The 17,736-nt window shown below is 42.9% G+C and overlaps 1 protein-coding gene across 3 annotated transcripts in view; it reads right to left on the bottom strand.

The window, feature by feature from the left end:
- The window catches only part of ank2b (ankyrin 2b, neuronal), a gene marked incomplete at its 5' end in the record, with an annotated part of 90,251 nt that overhangs the window by 3,526 nt on the left and 68,989 nt on the right, over positions 1 to 17,736 (bottom strand). Inside the window, 7 exons of one of the 3 annotated variants that reach the window (XM_080023233.1) lie at positions 393 to 484; positions 1,042 to 1,230; positions 1,615 to 1,779; positions 1,871 to 1,954; positions 2,151 to 2,243; positions 3,126 to 3,998; positions 4,390 to 17,157. In XM_080023233.1, the coding sequence (XP_079879359.1) occupies positions 393 to 484; positions 1,042 to 1,230; positions 1,615 to 1,779; positions 1,871 to 1,954; positions 2,151 to 2,243; positions 3,126 to 3,998; positions 4,390 to 16,707 (13,814 nt within the window). Of the gene's footprint in view, positions 1 to 392; positions 485 to 1,041; positions 1,231 to 1,614; positions 1,780 to 1,870; positions 1,955 to 2,150; positions 2,244 to 3,125; positions 3,999 to 4,389; positions 17,158 to 17,736 lie in introns of those variants that run through there. The other 2 variants (XM_080023234.1, XM_080023235.1) reach the window with 2 other exon arrangements.

Raw genomic sequence — 17,736 nt, 5'->3', positions numbered from 1 at the left:
GTTTTTTTCCGGGATTAATCTATAAAATATGTGATTAATCTGGTCTGGTTGTATGACATCACGATGCCATCGATTTACGGTAATGAATTATGCCGACATCATTGTATAAGCATGTTTCAGGCTCTGAAGCTCAAACAACCAAAAATGAATAATGACAAGAAACTGAATGTGGACTACTTGTGCACGTTTTGCTATTCTTCATATTAGTGGAAGCACAGGAAGAAAAGAAACAAGCAAAGGTAAGCAAAAGACGTTTTTTGCATAAGGACAATCTTTGTCCAAGCCTTTGTGCTTAAGAAAAATGAAAGCGGTTAGGAAGTCACACCATGCTTCCTGCGCAAACCAATAACCACAAATCAATAAGGCTTCACTCCCATGCTCTATAGGCCGACCTTTTCAGCACAGAACCATCATCCTGCAACACCTCTTTCTCTACTAAATGAGGCAAGAGTATTTTCCCAAAGCCCCCGGTATAACCCAACGCCTGGAGGAGGGGGAGAGAGAGAGTGAGGACACAGAAGATCAGAAGAAAGAAGGAGGACCACCAATGCTAAAAAAAAAAGACAAACTTAAAAGTAACTACTACTAAGTAGTTGGGTTTTGGTTAAAAAATGTACATATATCTCTCCCTGTATATGGTCACAGCTGTGAAGTCATTTAGTCAAAATCTGTATTGGCCAGAAGAATAAGATTTACATTTATATAATCTTTCTTCAATGATAGCGGCGCCTGTATTGGCATTTTCCAGGAGGTATGGATTTCGGTGTGGAATGACTTTGGGTTCAAAAGACCTTATTGGTCAAATATTAACCATTGAGATGGCTGTTTCCATGTTTTTGCAAATTTCTTGATCGCCCCTTCCAGATGTTTAAAGGTGTAGCGGGGTTAAGACTTTGCCATGTAAGTGCCTGTACATGGGAAGTGACAAGATGATCAATTTCACTTAGATTTAAACAAATAAAAAAGGCCAGTGATATATCACCATAATATTAACTAAGAGTGTCATGGCTGACAAGGTTGCGATGGTACCATTCATCCTACCTTTTCAAAGTCGTCTCTGGCCGAGGGGAGGTCCGTCACCAGGGAGGGGTCACCCGTCTGCTTCTCCATCCTCTCGCCTCTCACCACCGTCGTCTTCACCACCTTGCTGACCTTCCGGCCTTGAACTGGTTCAGTCTCGAACTGGGAGGCTGTGGTGGCGCCTATTGCCAGGGGCTCCGAGAAGGTCAACTGCAGAGAGTTGAAGGGTTCAAAAATGTTGACTAGAACACAGATCCTGAACTGCCAACAGCACGCTGCTAATTGTACCGACGAACACAAAAGCATTTATTTATCACTATATAGAACATGTGTACTTTTGTCAAAAAACATACATTATTTACGAGATAAGCTAATTTGTAGAAATATCCATGGTTTACAAGATTAGTCAATTTATGGAAAAAAAACAAAAACACATTGTTTACGAGTTGCTATGCCAAAAAAAAACGCCTCCTTAATGAGAGATTCCGACATTCCTTTCCAAGGGGAGCTCCTCCACAGCGACTTGCATGATCACAGGCAGAGCACGCGTCGACTGTGCACGTGGCGTAAGAGGTGAATGAAGATGATGCTGACCTCTTTCTGATCTCCCTCGCTGCGGACTACTGTTCGCTTCACCACTCTGGAGACCACGTCGCCTTCCTCCACGTGCACCGCCTCCTGGTGGGACCCTTCCATCGTCACCTCTTGCCTCTCCACTCCGTCCGCTGACACAAACTTACGGATCACCTTGCGCGTGATCTGGAAAAGTTGTAGGAAAGCAACGGAGAAACACGTGAGCATCACCATTCAACGGTAGCCATCGAAGGCAGATGTAGGGACATCGCCTTACTTTCTTGACTACCATGTTCCCATGCTCATCTGTGTACTTTTCCTCCGTCACCGTCTGTGGTGGAATATCCGGTAACTCATCCGCCTGCAGAGACACAAACAAGTGCTCGCTGTTAGAGACCTGCAAATTATCAAAGATTTCTTTCTCTGTTAAATATTCCCGAGTGGGACCAGATTTCAACACTTGAACTGTAAAAGAGCGACGACGAAAAAATAATGACCGCATCCACTGTTGATTTTTTTTGCCTTCCCTTGGCATTGCTTTTGCCGTGACGGTTTACCTGGATGATTACTTTGCGACGGACCACCCTGGTGGTCAGCACCTCCTCCTCTGAGCTGTCAGAGGAAAGCGCCCCTAGCTCCTCTGCTATCTCCTAAGAGACAGCAAAGAGCCAGCACGGGTCAAGGGTAAATATTCATGTATTACTGCATAAGGGAACAAAATGGTGGACGACTTCTGTCCCTTCTTTTCTCTTGTTTGTTTGGGGAGAGGTCTACATTAGTTCCCAGAATGGATTTGAACACGATGATTGTGGGACAGAAACAATGTAATATAATGTTTGAATAACTCAACGGTGACAAAAGAAGATGAAGAGAAGGCACAGTTATCCAGGGATTTTCAACCAAAACAGGTATGCATAGATGGAGGTTAAAAGCAATGGAATGGCCAAAATAAATGCATGCAGCGATGCAGGTGGGAACAAACACATCCAGTGAACGTTACAAAACACCTTGTGAAGGTCAGTATAGTTTACTTCAAGTGCTGGGGAGCAGTTTACTCCAAGGAATTCAATTTGATGGAAGTTGAACTGCCTCCATCCCTGCTGTTGCGGCAGCTAAATTTCCCCACAGGGATGATTTACTTCAAATCAAATGTTAGAGATGTTACATTGGTTGATAGATAGATGAGATGAGATGAGACGAGATAAGATGAGATAACATGAAATGTGATGAGACTTTGACACAGAATTGCAAGCAACAAACATTCAGCACACCCTTTTCAGCCATTGAACCTCAATTCAATTGTCACTCACAACAACAGTATTTTCTTCAATATCCTAGGAGAATAGGCATACATGCAACACAACACCACACATTGGCGTTATGGTTTAGCTCTTTTTCTACCAGTTAGATTTGGTGTTTGTTTTAGGGGGGGGGGCGGTCGTCAAACTTTTTTAGTGCAGAACCAATGCAATCAGCCCGGGGCAGATGGAATATAATCCAGCATAGTTTTGCGCACATGCTCGACTTCTTACCCTTCCCAAGCAGTCATCATCATCATCATCATAGCCTGCCTGATCTCGTGAAGGAAGCTCCTCACACATGGGCAGGGTGCCCTCTTCCTTATAATCCCTTGAGCCCTCTGAATCATATGCAAAGTCACCAAGACTTTCACTGCCTGAAGAGCAGCGTTTGTAATACTCCACCCGCAGGAATGGTTGAAGAGTGTATTCGGGGCTTTCCTGATGGAAGCCTATGTCAGGGCTGCTACCTAGCATTGGAGAAGGGGGTTCTGAGATGCGATAGGAAATTTCGGGTTCCTGGTTCCCGTCTTCTGGTTCAGACAAGTCTGATAAGGCTTGTCTGCAATCAAAAAATTCTGAGTCTGACTCGGACAGCTGTGGTGATGCTTTGCCCTTAACATGTCTCCTTGGTAGGGGTTCCTCTGGTTGTAATTCTGAGAGGGCTTCCTCAAACTTGGCAAGGACTTTGTTGAATTCTGGGGAGAACAGGAAGTCTTTGGCCTTTTCAGATTCGTCCTTGATGGCACTCTGAGTGGAAATGGAGTCACTGAACACTGGGGAGAGTGGACTCAGATCAGTTGTTGAAACCGGACTACATTCAGAAACTCTCAAAGTCTGATGCCCTGAAAATATTGCTTTGTAGTCCGGTGGCACCAAAAACTCGCTTGACATCGGTGAAAATAGCTCACAGGGCTGTGCTTCCATAGCGGAAAACTCCCATTCTGATAAATCGCAGGATTTTTGATAGGACGTCTCCTCAGATTCAGGTAGAACCGGAGTCACAGTTCTGTGGGTTGTGAAAGAGCTCCAATCTGGTAGCTGGAGAGGAGTGCTTTGCACTTTATCATCTCTCTGCAATGCTGTTTCCTTTGAGTGCTGCTCAGCCTGAAATTGAATATCAATACCATCTGAACAAGTCCACTTAAAATAGGAGAAAATGTTTGCATGCATCTCATCACAAGTTTTAGTATCATTGCAAGACAAAAAGGAGTATTTAATATAGCGAAAACCTCATACAATATAACTTTGAGATCTTAACATGCAGTTTCAAAAATAAACTCCAGAACCAGAAGTACTTTGTCAAGTAATAACAATTAGTCATCAATAATATAATTGTTTTTGCATATGCATTGCAAACAGTGAGTGCACACAATATGATTTGATTATTTATTATTATATTGTTACAAATTACTCAGTCATTGTCCTCCACCCAAGTTGCGTGTTAGTGTATTCCTCCGAGGCAAAGAAGTAAAGGTTGTCATGCTCTCACTCTTACCATGTTGGAGGTCTTGCTTTTTACTTCACCAGCTCTAAAGTGCACAATCTCCTCTCGTTTTCCTATCAGGGCATGGTCCTTCACTGGTGGCGGGTGTACGCAAATGATCTTCTCAAATTCTTGCTCACAAATATTTGTTTGTGCACTCGAAACATCCTCGGACTCTGCTAGTGCATGTTGTATCCATTCCTCATAGGCAAGTACTGTTTCCGATTCTGATCTGGTCACTGTAGGCTGATCTGTTTTGAGGGGTTCCTTGTTTAATTCTCTCTGTCTAGATGTTATCTGCATTTTGTGAGGTGTTAAAGGATATAACTCAGATAGGGAAAGAGATGTCACATGACTCAAGAGTTTTGGCTTAGAGACTAACTTTCCTGTACCCTCAAAATCTAAAGCCATCTCTTCTTCGGAATCAATGGATTGAGGGGACAGGGGCCTTGGGCTGTCGTCAATCCAGCAATCTAGAGGCAGTGCTTCAAACTCAATGTCTGATGACAAAGACACTGGTGAAGAGGATCTATTACTAGGGTAAATATCAATAAAGTAGGAAGACAGTATTCTCATAAAATCAGGTACTGGTGAGTCAGGCAATAGCCGTCTGAACCTGTGTTCGGAGGACATTGATTCTGGTGAGGATGGCCTACTTTCGATCTCAATTGATTTTGAGGATGTTACCACCACCTCGGAGTCTGAATCTGACGCTATGGACTCAGGTGACGATGACCCGTGTGTTCTCCATGTAGTGGTGTACTCTGCCAAGGACAATGCAAACTGAGGAATGGGTGAGTCAGGAGACAGTGACATATTCTGGTTCAGCTCTGGCATGGATTCTGGAGATGACGCTCTCTCATCAAACATTTGCATTGCAGAATTGAGAGACATGGGTCTGTATTCTGGCACCGACTGAGCTGATAAAGGCCTGTCCTTCTCATCCTGAACTTCAAACCGCAAAGATTCAGTAGTTGAGGGCTGCTGCTCAACAAATTGATATTCCAAACCAACAGGTAATGTATTTATGTCAGGTGATGGCAATGCTGACTTCCAAAAGGTTACACAAGCTGGCAGTTCCTTTCTAAATTCAGGAAATGGGGAATCTAGAGCGATAGGTCTAAACTCATTGATTGATATAGATGATTCGGATGTTAATGCTCTTTCTTTCTTCAATTTATGTGAATCAGGTAACAGGGGTTCATGTTCTGGCATGCACTCATTTGAAAGGAATAGTTTATAATCATCTGCATCAGATAATGATACAAAAACCCATTCATCAGCATCACTAGTTGACTCAAAAGTATACTCAGACTGTCTGTATTGGGCTGCGTGTGAAGGAGTAATGCGTTCAATCATTGGTGGGGATAGTTCAGGAATAACTACACTGGATTTGACTTGTGTGCTTTCAGTAAAACATAATTTGGGCTCAGTCTGGACTGCGACTGGAATTATAACTTCTGAGGCTGCCTCTGCGTCAGATGTGATACTTTCACCTGGCTTATCATCTAGAACATTTTCTACATGCTCGATTGTGCTGCCCACATATTCCATAAAGCCTGTCTTCCTATGAAATGTTTCTCCTGCATACTGAGGATCACGCACTTGTGAAATCAACTTCCAGAGCTCAGCATCATAAACAAGGTTATACTCTGCCACTAGAATAGTACTAGACTCGTGCAGTGATGTGGGATTTATAGTTGTTGATAAAAATGTGCTATCCATCCTCAATCCTAATTCATCTGTCTTGGGTGACATAAGTACATCATCTTTATTTGATTCAACAGACCCCGGTGATGCTGGCCTCTGTTCAATACCCATAGACTCCACATTCAATGTTGAGTCATCTGAATCTAAGAATTCAGCGGGGGATGAATCTCCCACAGTGTGGGGATGTCTCACTACTGTGCTCTTGAAAACTGGTATTGGAGATTCAGGGGACAGCAGTCTGTATCCATTATCTGTTGCCACTGATTGGCGTGATGATGGCACATTATGAGAAGTAGAGTATTCCAAATCAACATCCAAATCAGATTTGACTGGTTCTGGGGATGAAAACTCATGGCCTGTTTCTGCCTTGGTGGACTCCAGAACATTCTGTGTAAACTGAGGAATGGGTGAGTCTGGGGATAATGACCTGTGTTCATCAAGAGAGTCAGCTGAAACTGGGCATACTGACCTAATATTTTCCAAAAACGTAAATTCCTCCATTGGCATGGGTTTGTATTCTGCCATAGATTCATATGAAAGTGGCCGCTCTTCAAATTCAAGTGCTACTGATTGAGGAGATTCTGCTCTATCCTCTGCCGAAAAACTCCCAGACATCAAGTATTCACTCAACATGAACTCAACATCTGAGACAATTGATTCAGGGGATATGGATCTATGCCTTCTGGTAGAGTCAATATTTTCAAATCCAATTGGTTGGTACACTGGTATGGGCGAATCTGGTGATAATGCCCTGTGATAATTCCCAGATCCTATTGAACCAGGTGAGGACAGTCTGTCATCATAAAATTGTGATGCTAGAGATACAGCACCACATTCTATATCTGAACTTATTGATTCAGGGGATGTTGATCTGTATCCAACAAGGGATTGAATAGGTTCAAAAAATATTTGTTGAAAATCAATTATGGGTGAATCAGGTGAAAGTCGTCTGAATTTACAAACAAATGCTGCTGATTCAACAGATGATGGTCTGTCTTCAAACAACACCAGTGAAGATGATTCTCCTTCCATGTCCCAATCTGACAATATTGATTGAGGTGAACAAGACCTACATTCTATGTGTGAGGTCAAAGACTCTCCAAACGTCGGGCTAAACTCAGGTATCGGGGAGTCTAGCGCCAGAACTCTGCATTCATCTGCAGATCCTGCTGAATCAGGAGATACTTGTCTGTTCTCTAAAAGCCATGGAACACACGGGTCAGTCTCTAAATCATTTTCTGAAGCTACTGATTCAGGTGATGTAGATCTATACCTATCTCCGATCATTTCAGGCTCAGGCTGTGTGTACTGTGGAATTGGGGAGTCCACAGACAAACGTCTGTATTTATTAATGGATGACACTGAATCAGGGGAATCTGGCCTGTCACCAAACTCAAACATCTGACAAATCAAGGGAGAAAATTCAACATCTGAGGCAATCGACTCAGGTGACGATGACCTGTAGCCTTTAAATTCTGTGTATGACTCTAGGATAGCTTGTCTCAAGTCAGGCACAGGCGAATCAGGTGAAAGTCTTCTATACTGACTTATTGACTCCACTGACTCAGGAGATGATGGTCTGTCTTCAAACAACACCAGTGAAGATGATTCTCCATCCATGTCCCAATCTGACAAAATTGATTGAGGTGAACAAGACCTACATTCTATGTGTGAGGTAAAAGAGTCGCCCAACATCCGGCTAAACTCAGGGATTGGGGAGTCTGGCGATAGAACTCTGCATTCATCTGCAGATCCTGCTGAATCAGGAGATACTTGTCTGTTCTCTAAAAGCCATGAAACACACAGGTCAGTCTCCAAATCATTTTCTGAAGCTACTGATTCAGGTGATGTAGATCTATACCTAGTGCAGATCATTTCAGGCTCAGGCTGTGTGTACTGTGGAATTGGAGAGTCAACAGACAAACGTCTGTATTTATTAATGGATGACATTGAATCAGGGGAATCTGGCCTGTCACCAAACTCAAACATCTGACAAATCAAGGGAGAAAATTCAACATCTGAAGCAATGGACTCAGCTGACAATGACCTGTAGCCTTTAAATTCTGTGTATGACTCCAGCATAACTTGTCTAAATTCAGGCACAGGCGAATCGGGTGAAAGTCTTCTATATTGACTTATTGACTCTACTGACTCAGGAGATGATGGTCTGTCTTCAAAAAACACCAGTAAAGATGATTCTCCATCCATGTCCCAATCTGACAAAACTGATTGAGGTGAACAAGACCTACATTCTATGTGTGAGGTAAAAGAGTCGCCCAACATCCGGCTAAACTCAGGGATTGGGGAGTCTGACAACAGAACTCTGCATTCATCTGCAGATCCTGCTGAATCAGGAGATACTTGTCTGTTCTCTAAAAGCCATGAAACACACAGGTCAGTCTCTAAATCATTTTCTGAAGCTACTGATTCAGGTGATGTAGATCTATACCTAGCTCCTATCATTTCAGGCTCAGGCTGTGTGTACTGTGGAATTGGGGAGTCCACAGACAAACGTCTGTATTTATTAATGGATGACACTGAATCAGGGGAATCTGGCCTGTCACCAAACTCAAACATCTGACAAATCAAGGGAGAAAATTCAACATCTGAGGCAATCGACTCAGGTGACGATGACCTGTAGCCTTTAAATTCTGTGTATGACTCTAGCATAGCTTGTCTCAAGTCAGGCACAGGCGAATCAGGTGAAAGTCTTCTATACTGGCTTATTGACTCCACTGACTCAGGAGATGATGGTCTGTCTTCAAACAACACCAGTAAAGATGATTCTCCTTCCATGTCCCAATCTGACAAAACTGATTGAGGTGAACAAGACCTACATTCTATGTGTGAGGTAAAAGAGTCGCCCAACATCCGGCTAAACTCAGGGATTGGGGAGTCTGGCGATAGAGCTCTGCATTCATCTGCAGATCCTGCCGAATCAGGAGATACTTGTCTGTTCTCTAAAAGCCATGAAACACACAGGTCAGTCTCCAAATCATTTTCTGAAGCTACTGATTCAGGTGATGTAGATCTATACCTAGCTCCTATCATTTCAGGCTCAGGCTGTGTGTACTGTGGAATTGGGGAGTCCACAGACAAATGTCTGTATTTATTAATGGATGACACTGAATCAGGGGAACCTGGCCTGTCACCAAACTCAAACATCTGACAAATCAAGGGAGAAAATTCTACATCTGAGGCAATCGACTCAGGTGACGATGACCTGTAGCCTTTAAATTCTGTGTATGACTCTAGCATAGCTTGTCTCAAGTCAGGCACAGGCGAATCAGGTGAAAGTCTTCTATACTGGCTTATTGACTCCACTGACTCAGGAGATGATGGTCTGTCTTCAAACAACACCAGTAAAGATGATTCTCCTTCCATGTCCCAATCTGACAAAACTGATTGAGGTGAACAAGACCTACATTCTATGTGTGAGGTAAAAGAGTCGCCCAACATCCAGCTAAACTCAGGGATTGGGGAGTCTGGCGATAGAACTCTGCATTCATCTGCAGATCCTGCCGAATCAGGAGATACTTGTCTGTTCTCTAAAAGCCATGAAACACACAGGTCAGTCTCCAAATCATTTTCTGAAGCTACTGATTCAGGTGATGTAGATCTATACCTAGCTCCTATCATTTCAGGCTCAGGCTGTGTGTACTGTGGAATTGGGGAGTCCACAGACAAACGTCTGTATTTATTAATGGATGACACTGAATCAGGGGAATCTGGCCTGTCACCAAAATCAAACATCTGACAAATCAAGGGAGAAAATTCAACATCTGAGGCAATCGACTCAGGTGACGATGACCTGTAGCCTTTAAATTCTGTGTATGACTCTAGCATAGCTTGTCTCAAGTCAGGCACAGGCGAATCAGGTGAAAGTCTTCTATACTGGCTTATTGACTCCACTGACTCAGGAGATGATGGTCTGTCTTCAAACAACACCAGTAAAGATGATTCTCCTTCCATGTCCCAATCTGACAAAACTGATTGAGGTGAACAAGACCTACATTCTATGTGTGAGGTAAAAGAGTCGCCCAACATCCAGCTAAACTCAGGGATTGGGGAGTCTGGCGACAGAACTCTGCATTCATCTGCAGATCCTGCCGAATCAGGAGATACTTGTCTGTTCTCTAAAAGCCATGAAACACACAGGTCAGTCTCCAAATCATTTTCTGAAGCTACTGATTCAGGTGATGTAGATCTATACCTAGCTCCTATCATTTCAGGCTCAGGCTGTGTGTACTGTGGAATTGGGGAGTCCACAGACAAACGTCTGTATTTATTAATGGATGACACTGAATCAGGGGAATCTGGCCTGTCACCAAACTCAAACATCTGACAAATCAAGGGAGAAAATTCAACATCTGAGGCAATCGACTCAGGTGACGATGACCTGTAGCCTTTAAATTCTGTGTATGACTCTAGCATAGCTTGTCTCAAGTCAGGCACAGGCGAATCAGATGAAAGTCTTCTATACTGACGTATTGACTCCACTGACTCAGGAGATGATGGTCTGTCTTCAAACAACACCAGTGAAGATGATTCTCCATCCATGTCCCAATCTGACAAAACTGATTGAGGTGAACAAGACCTACATTCTATGTGTGAGGTAAAAGAGTCGCCCAACATCCGGCTAAACTCAGGGATTGGGGAGTCTGACAACAGAACTCTGCATTCATCTGCAGATCCTGCTGAATCAGGAGATACTTGTCTGTTCTCTAAAAGCCATGAAACACACAGGTCAGTCTCTAAATCATTTCCTGAAGCTACTGATTCAGGTGATGTAGATCTATACCTAGTGCAGATCATTTCAGGCTCAGGCTGTGTGTACTGTGGAATTGGAGACTCAACAGACAAACGTCTGTATTTATTAATGGATGACACTGAATCAGGGGAATCTGGCCTGTCACCAAAATCAAACATCTGACAAATCAAGGGAGAAAATTCAACATCTGAGGCAATCGACTCAGGTGACGATGACCTGTAGCCTTTAAATTCTGTGTAAGACTCTAGCATAGCTTGTCTCAAGTCAGGCACAGGCGAATCAGGTGAAAGTCTTCTATATTGACTTATTGACTCCACTGACTCAGGAGATGATGGTCTGTCTTCAAACAACACCAGTAAAGATGATTCTCCTTCCATGTCCCAATCTGACAACACTGATTGAGGTGAACAAGACCTACATTCTATGTGTGTGGTAAAAGAGTCGCCCAACATCCAGCTAAACTCAGGGATTGGGGAGTCTGGCGATAGAACTCTGCATTCATCTGCAGATCCTGCTGAATCAGGAGATACTTGTCTGTTCTCTAAAAGCCATGAAACACACAGGTCAGTCTCTAAATCATTTTCTGAAGCTACTGATTCAGGTGATGTAGGTCTATACCTAGTGCAGATCATTTCAGGCTCAGGCTGTGTGTACTGTGGAATTGGAGACTCAACAGACAAACGTCTGTATTTATTAATGGATGACACTGAATCAGGGGAATCTGGCCTGTCACCAAACTCAAACATCTGACAAATCAAGGGAGAAAATTCAACATCTGAGGCAATCGACTCAGGTGACGATGACCTGTAGCCTTTAAATTCTGTGTATGACTCTAGCATAGCTTGTCTCAAGTCAGGCACAGGCGAATCAGGTGAAAGTCTTCCATACTGGCTTATTGACTCCACTGACTCAGGAGATGATGGTCTGTCTTCAAACAACACCAGTAAAGATGATTCTCCTTCCATGTCCCAATCTGACAAAACTGATTGAGGTGAACAAGACCTACATTCTATGTGTGAGGTAAAAGAGTCGCCCAACATCCGGCTAAACTCAGGGATTGGGGAGTCTGGCGATAGAACTCTGCATTCATCTGCAGATCCTGCTGAATCAGGAGATACTTGTCTGTTCTCTAAAAGCCATGAAACACACAGGTCAGTCTCCAAATCATTTTCTGAAGCTACTGATTCAGGTGATGTAGATCTATACCTAGCTCCTATCATTTCAGGCTCAGGCTGTGTGTACTGTGGAATTGGGGAGTCCACAGACAAACGTCTGTATTTATTAATGGATGACACTGAATCAGGGGAATCTGGCCTGTCACCAAACTCAAACATCTGACAAATCAAGGGAGAAAATTCAACATCTGAGGCAATCGACTCAGGTGACGATGACCCGTAGCCTTTAAATTCTGTGTATGACTCTAGCATAGCTTGTCTTAAGTCAGGCACAGGCGAATCAGGTGAAAGTCTTCTATACTGGCTTATTGACTCCACTGACTCAGGAGATGATGGTCTGTCTTCAAACAACACCAGTAAAGATGATTCTCCTTCCATGTCCCAATCTGACAACACTGATTGAGGTGAACAAGACCTACATTCTATGTGTGAGGTAAAAGAGTCGCCCAACATCCAGCTAAACTCAGGGATTGGGGAGTCTGGCGATAGAACTCTGCATTCATCTGCAGATCCTGCTGAATCAGGAGATACTTGTCTGTTCTCTAAAAGCCATGAAACACACAGGTCAGTCTCTAAATCATTTTCTGAAGCTACTGATTCAGGTGATGTAGATCTATACCTAGTGCAGATCATTTCAGGCTCAGGCTGTGTGTACTGTGGAATTGGAGACTCAACAGACAAACGTCTGTATTTATTAATGGATGACACTGAATCAGGGGAATCTGGCCTGTCACCAAACTCAAACATCTGACAAATCAAGGGAGAAAATTCAACATCTGAAGCAACCGACTCAGGTGACGATGACCTGTAGCCTTTAAATTCTGTGTATGACTCCAGCATAGCTTGTCTAAATTCAGGTACAGGCGAATCAGGTGAAAGTCTTCTATATTGACCTATTGACTGTACTGACTCAGGAGATGATAGTCTGTCTTCAAACAAAACCAGTAAATATGATTCTTTATCCATGTCCCAATCTGACAATAATGACTCAACAGAGGAAGACCTGTATTCCATGGATGGGATGATGGTCTCTTGTCGTGCCAGACTAAATTCAGGAATAGGAGAGTCTGGTGACAGAGCTGTGAATTTATTCAGAGAGCCCACTGATTCGGGTGACGACCTGACATGTGACACGAACTCTGTGAAGAAAGGCCTATAATCTGAAACAGAATCGGGTGAGAGAGCTCTCTCCCCAGGTTCTAATATGAATGACTCGGGAGATTCTGGTCTGTCTTTCAAGTCTAATGCTGATGACATCAAGGATGAATATTCAATACCTGATGTGATTGATTCAAAGCTAAAAATAGGTGGGACAGGGTGAAGTAATGTTTTTGAGAAATTGGGTATTGGTGAATCTGGAGATAGAGCGTTGCATTCATCTCCAGATACAACTGACGCGGGCGATGGTGGCCTAATTTCTAAAAATAATGACCCAACTCCATACTCTACATCTGACCAAACCGACTCAGGTGAGGTAGATCTGTACCCTGCAGCTAACACACTTGACTGAAGTATTGAATCTCCAAATTTAGGTATTGGTGAATCAGGTGAAAGTGCCCTAAATTCATCTCCAGATCCTCTTGAGTCAGATGAGAAGCACTGTTCTCTGACTGAAAAGTATGGCGTGTCCAATACTTCCATTTCAAAATCTGACATTACTGATATAGGTGACGAGGGATGACTTCCTGCAATGAACACTGTTGACGCTAAACTGTTGGAGTTTAGAGGTAAAGAAGAATCTGGCGACAGAGTACTTAGCTCATTTAATGATGCTATTGATTCAGGAGATGATGCTTGAAATTTTGACATAATCATTATTGACTCGGGTGACATTGGTCTGTACTCTGGTATTGATTCCAGTGAAAGACACTTCTCATGAAGTTCAGACGCTACTGATTCAGGGGAGACTGTTCTGTCTTGATTATTTAATACTTCAGAACATGTTGCTTCCTCAAGATCTGAGGTAACTGATTCAGGTGAAGAAGATCTAAATCTGCTAACTAGAACTGAGGTTCCACCTAGTGCTGGCATGATTTCAGGTACTGGTGAATCAGGAGAGAGAGGTCTATGTTCGCTTACCGATCCAATTGATTTGGGAGATGACAAAGCTCGACCCGCAGACTTTACTGATTCTTGGGAATCAGATCTCAGACCAGTCAGTGTCCTCAGTGTCTCAGGAGAAGGAGGTCGATATTCTGATTCAGAGTCAGGTGATAGTGGTCTGTATCTCTCTTTTGCGTCAGAGTCAGCCCAAGCAGATTCTGTCCTCATCTCAGCATATTCAAACACTCCTGTTTTGTTCATGAATGATTCTCCTACATACTGCGGATCATGGATTTGAGAGATCAGCCTCCAAAGCTCTGCATCATACCCCTGTCTGTACTCTGACACCTGGGGGGCTTTATATGTCTGAAAAGTTATTGATCCCCCATATCCTTCTCCAGAAATGGATGAAACAGAGTCAGGTGAGTCAACTCTTTGCTCTTTAAAACCCTCTGAAATTGCATGCCCATATTCAATATCTGAAAGTACGGCGGCCGTGAAGGATTGAGGTAGTGCTGGTCTGAATTCAGGTATGACTGAGTCAGGTTGTAATGCCCTGTACTCACCTTCAGATGCCACTGAAAGTGGTGATAGGCACCAACTTTCACTAGACATCTGTGGACGGACCAAGTCTGAGTCTGGCAAAGATGAGCGATAAAAGGGTTGAGCTATTTCAGTGAAAGTAGAATACTGAGGAACCTGGGAATCTGGAGGCAGGGCACTTGATTCATCTGACTGAGGAGAAGTGGCTTTAATAGAAGGAATCAGTTCCAGTTCCTCAGATGATATCGCTATGCATCCTGACTCAGAATCATGTGACATGAGTCTGCCTGTGTCTGCTGTCGCTCTGTCATTGTCTGCTTGTAAAATTTGTGAGAAAATAGTTGCTTTATTGGGCTCAGGTGCATATCCAATGTCCATATCAGGATTTGAATCTACCAGTTTCAGAGCTGTATCATCTTGAACATATTCAATTCTTGTACTAGCATACTCAAAAACACCGGTCTTACTGCAGAATGTTTCTCCTACATAATGAGGGTCATTCATTTGAGAAATTAAGTTCCAAAGTTCAACATCATATACAAGTCTATATACTGGCACTTGAATAGCTTTTAGGGTGAAAATTTGATTTCCAACCAACGGCAGTATTGTGGTCTCTGACACTTCTGACTCAGGTGAGTCAGGTCTTCGTTCATAAAAACTGGTCTCTGACATGGATTGTTCATGATCAATATCTGAAACCTCTGAAACCTCTGAATCTGGAGTTGATGATCTATATCCGGTGTCAGTGAGAAATGCAGGCATCCCAGTTTTGAATGCAGGTATTGGAGAATCGATTCTGTTTTCATCTCCACAGGAATCAGGGGATGACGGTCTGACCTCGGACAATAGTGAGTGATATATATCCGTATTGTCCAAGAATAAAGATGTTGATTGAGATAAAGATTCAATTGAGGAGGACCTATATCCACCAGCTAAAATAGGAGAGACAGGTAATAGCTGTCCAAAATCAGGTACTGGTGAGTCTGCAGCTAGTCGCGTGCATACATCTTGAGATCCTAATGAATCAGGAGACCCAGGTCTGTCTACAGAAAGCATGGGTATGGATTCACTTTTACTTTCTAATTCTGGACCCGATAATACAGACTCAACTAATGCATACTTGCTGCATAACTGAGAGGGTTCAGTGAAAGAGTATTGGGGAATGGGTGAGTCTGGCGACAAGGCTCTCTTGCCATCTAAAGACCCTATTGAACTCGGAGAATCTGGTCTCAGCAAAGCCGTGAACTTCTGCGAATGTGGTGACATGGATCTATATTCAGAATTAGATGAAAGACATATTTGCAAAGAGGGAGGCTCTGTTTCAGAGCTAGCGCCTTCATTTTTATTTATCATATTTGTATTTGTCTGTGCATACTCTGTCCTGGTCCCAGCATATTTGAAGACTCCTGTTTTAATCTGGAAGGTGTCACCCATATACTGTGGGTCATAGACTTGGGAGATTAGCTTCCAAAGCTCTGCATCATACACAAGTTTGTAGACTGGCACTTGAATCAGTGTTTGTGTATCTACATCAGATGCATTTGCTTCTTTGTAAATTTTAGATTTAGCGGATGGTAGCTCAGATTTTGGAGCATACTGTACAGAATGGAATTCTTGTTCAATCGATTCCTTATTTTCACTGGATTTTGACTTATCTGTTATTGGATAGGGATCTGACTCCTTTGGTTTTCCTGATTTAGACAGCATATTAGACATATCCTTTTCTAAAGAGCCTATTGTAGCTGCTTCTGAGTTAATTTGAGTGGTCAACATACTGGATGTAACTGCTGGGTATTTATCATCCAGAGTATGCACTATAGTGGATGCCATTTCCTGAGGTATAAGATGAACAGAGTGCAATTCATTTTCATGAAGACCAGGTTTACCTTCTTGAATCTCATATTCCATAGCATCATATTCAGTCACCCTTTTATTAACTAAAACTGCTGGACCTTCACTACCTAGTAATAAAGGTTCCATTGTCTTTGACAAATATTCAATGCCAATGGAGTCAACAGGCTGTGGGATGCACTCTGTATCTGAGGACACAGACTTTGGAGAGGATGACCTTAATACTTTGGATGACATTTCAGAAAGTGGTGGTGATTGTCTCACCTCAGTTATGGGGGAGTCTGGATGCAATGGCCTATGCCCATCAAATGACAGTATCGATTCAGGGGAAGATGGCCTACTTTCTAAATATATTGCAGGTATTGGAATGTCATCTTCACAGTATGAAAATGTTGATTCTGGAGATGAATTATATGTTGTCACTAATGATAATGGGTCTGATTGCCTACATTGGGGAATCAAAGAATCAGGAGACAGTGGCCTACGTTCAGTTACTGAAGAAGCAGATTCAGGGGAAGACCGTCTAATATTTGCTAATACCAGCAGTGAGTCGGGTGACAGAGACCTGCAGTCTGGCGAGGAATCAGGCGAGTGCGGCCTGGATTCTGACTTTGGGTCATTCGAGACTGGTAGCTGAGTGTTTCCTCTACTATTTCCAATGCATTCAAGCACAGCTGTTTTTCTGCAAAAAGTTTCTCCTACATACTGAGGATCATAAACTTGTGATATTAGCGTCCAAAGCTCTGCATTACACAGGATCCTGCACTCAGATGCTTGCATTTCATTTTGCTGAAATTTTGCACTAGATTCTTGACTTTCGGAAGATTCTGTAATTACACAAGATGACAATAGCTTGATGTCAGATGCTGTGTCACCAGATGATGTGACACTGCTTTGTGCATTTTCAGGATAAGAAATGCCTGCCGGTTGCAACTGGTAAAGCTCAGTTTTAACAGAAACAGAACTGTTAGGCTTTTCTTCTGATTTAGACGGCTCAATTGGGGTTTTTGTATTTGAGTTGCTTAAAGATTCAATTATTGATTGGGGTTCAGTATGTTTTGCAACTATGGCCGATTCTGCCAGTGGTTCTGGTACCATTTGTTTCAGTGAAGATGGGATTGAACTTGGCTTAAATGCTGAAGTTGGCTTGATAGGTTGGTTGGCAGAAGTAAAGCATCTTACTGTAGATATAACAGACCTTGTTTCATTTGCTATTGATTTGTGTAAGGCTTCTGGGGCTGCTGATCCTCCCTCAGTGCTTTTGGA

The sequence above is a fragment of the Zeus faber genome, assembly GCF_960531495.2.
Source record: "Zeus faber genome assembly, chromosome: 22".
Lineage (NCBI taxonomy): Eukaryota > Metazoa > Chordata > Actinopteri > Zeiformes > Zeidae > Zeus > Zeus faber.
Note: the sequence above shows the minus strand (reverse complement) of the source record. Positions and strands in the feature narration are given on the sequence as shown.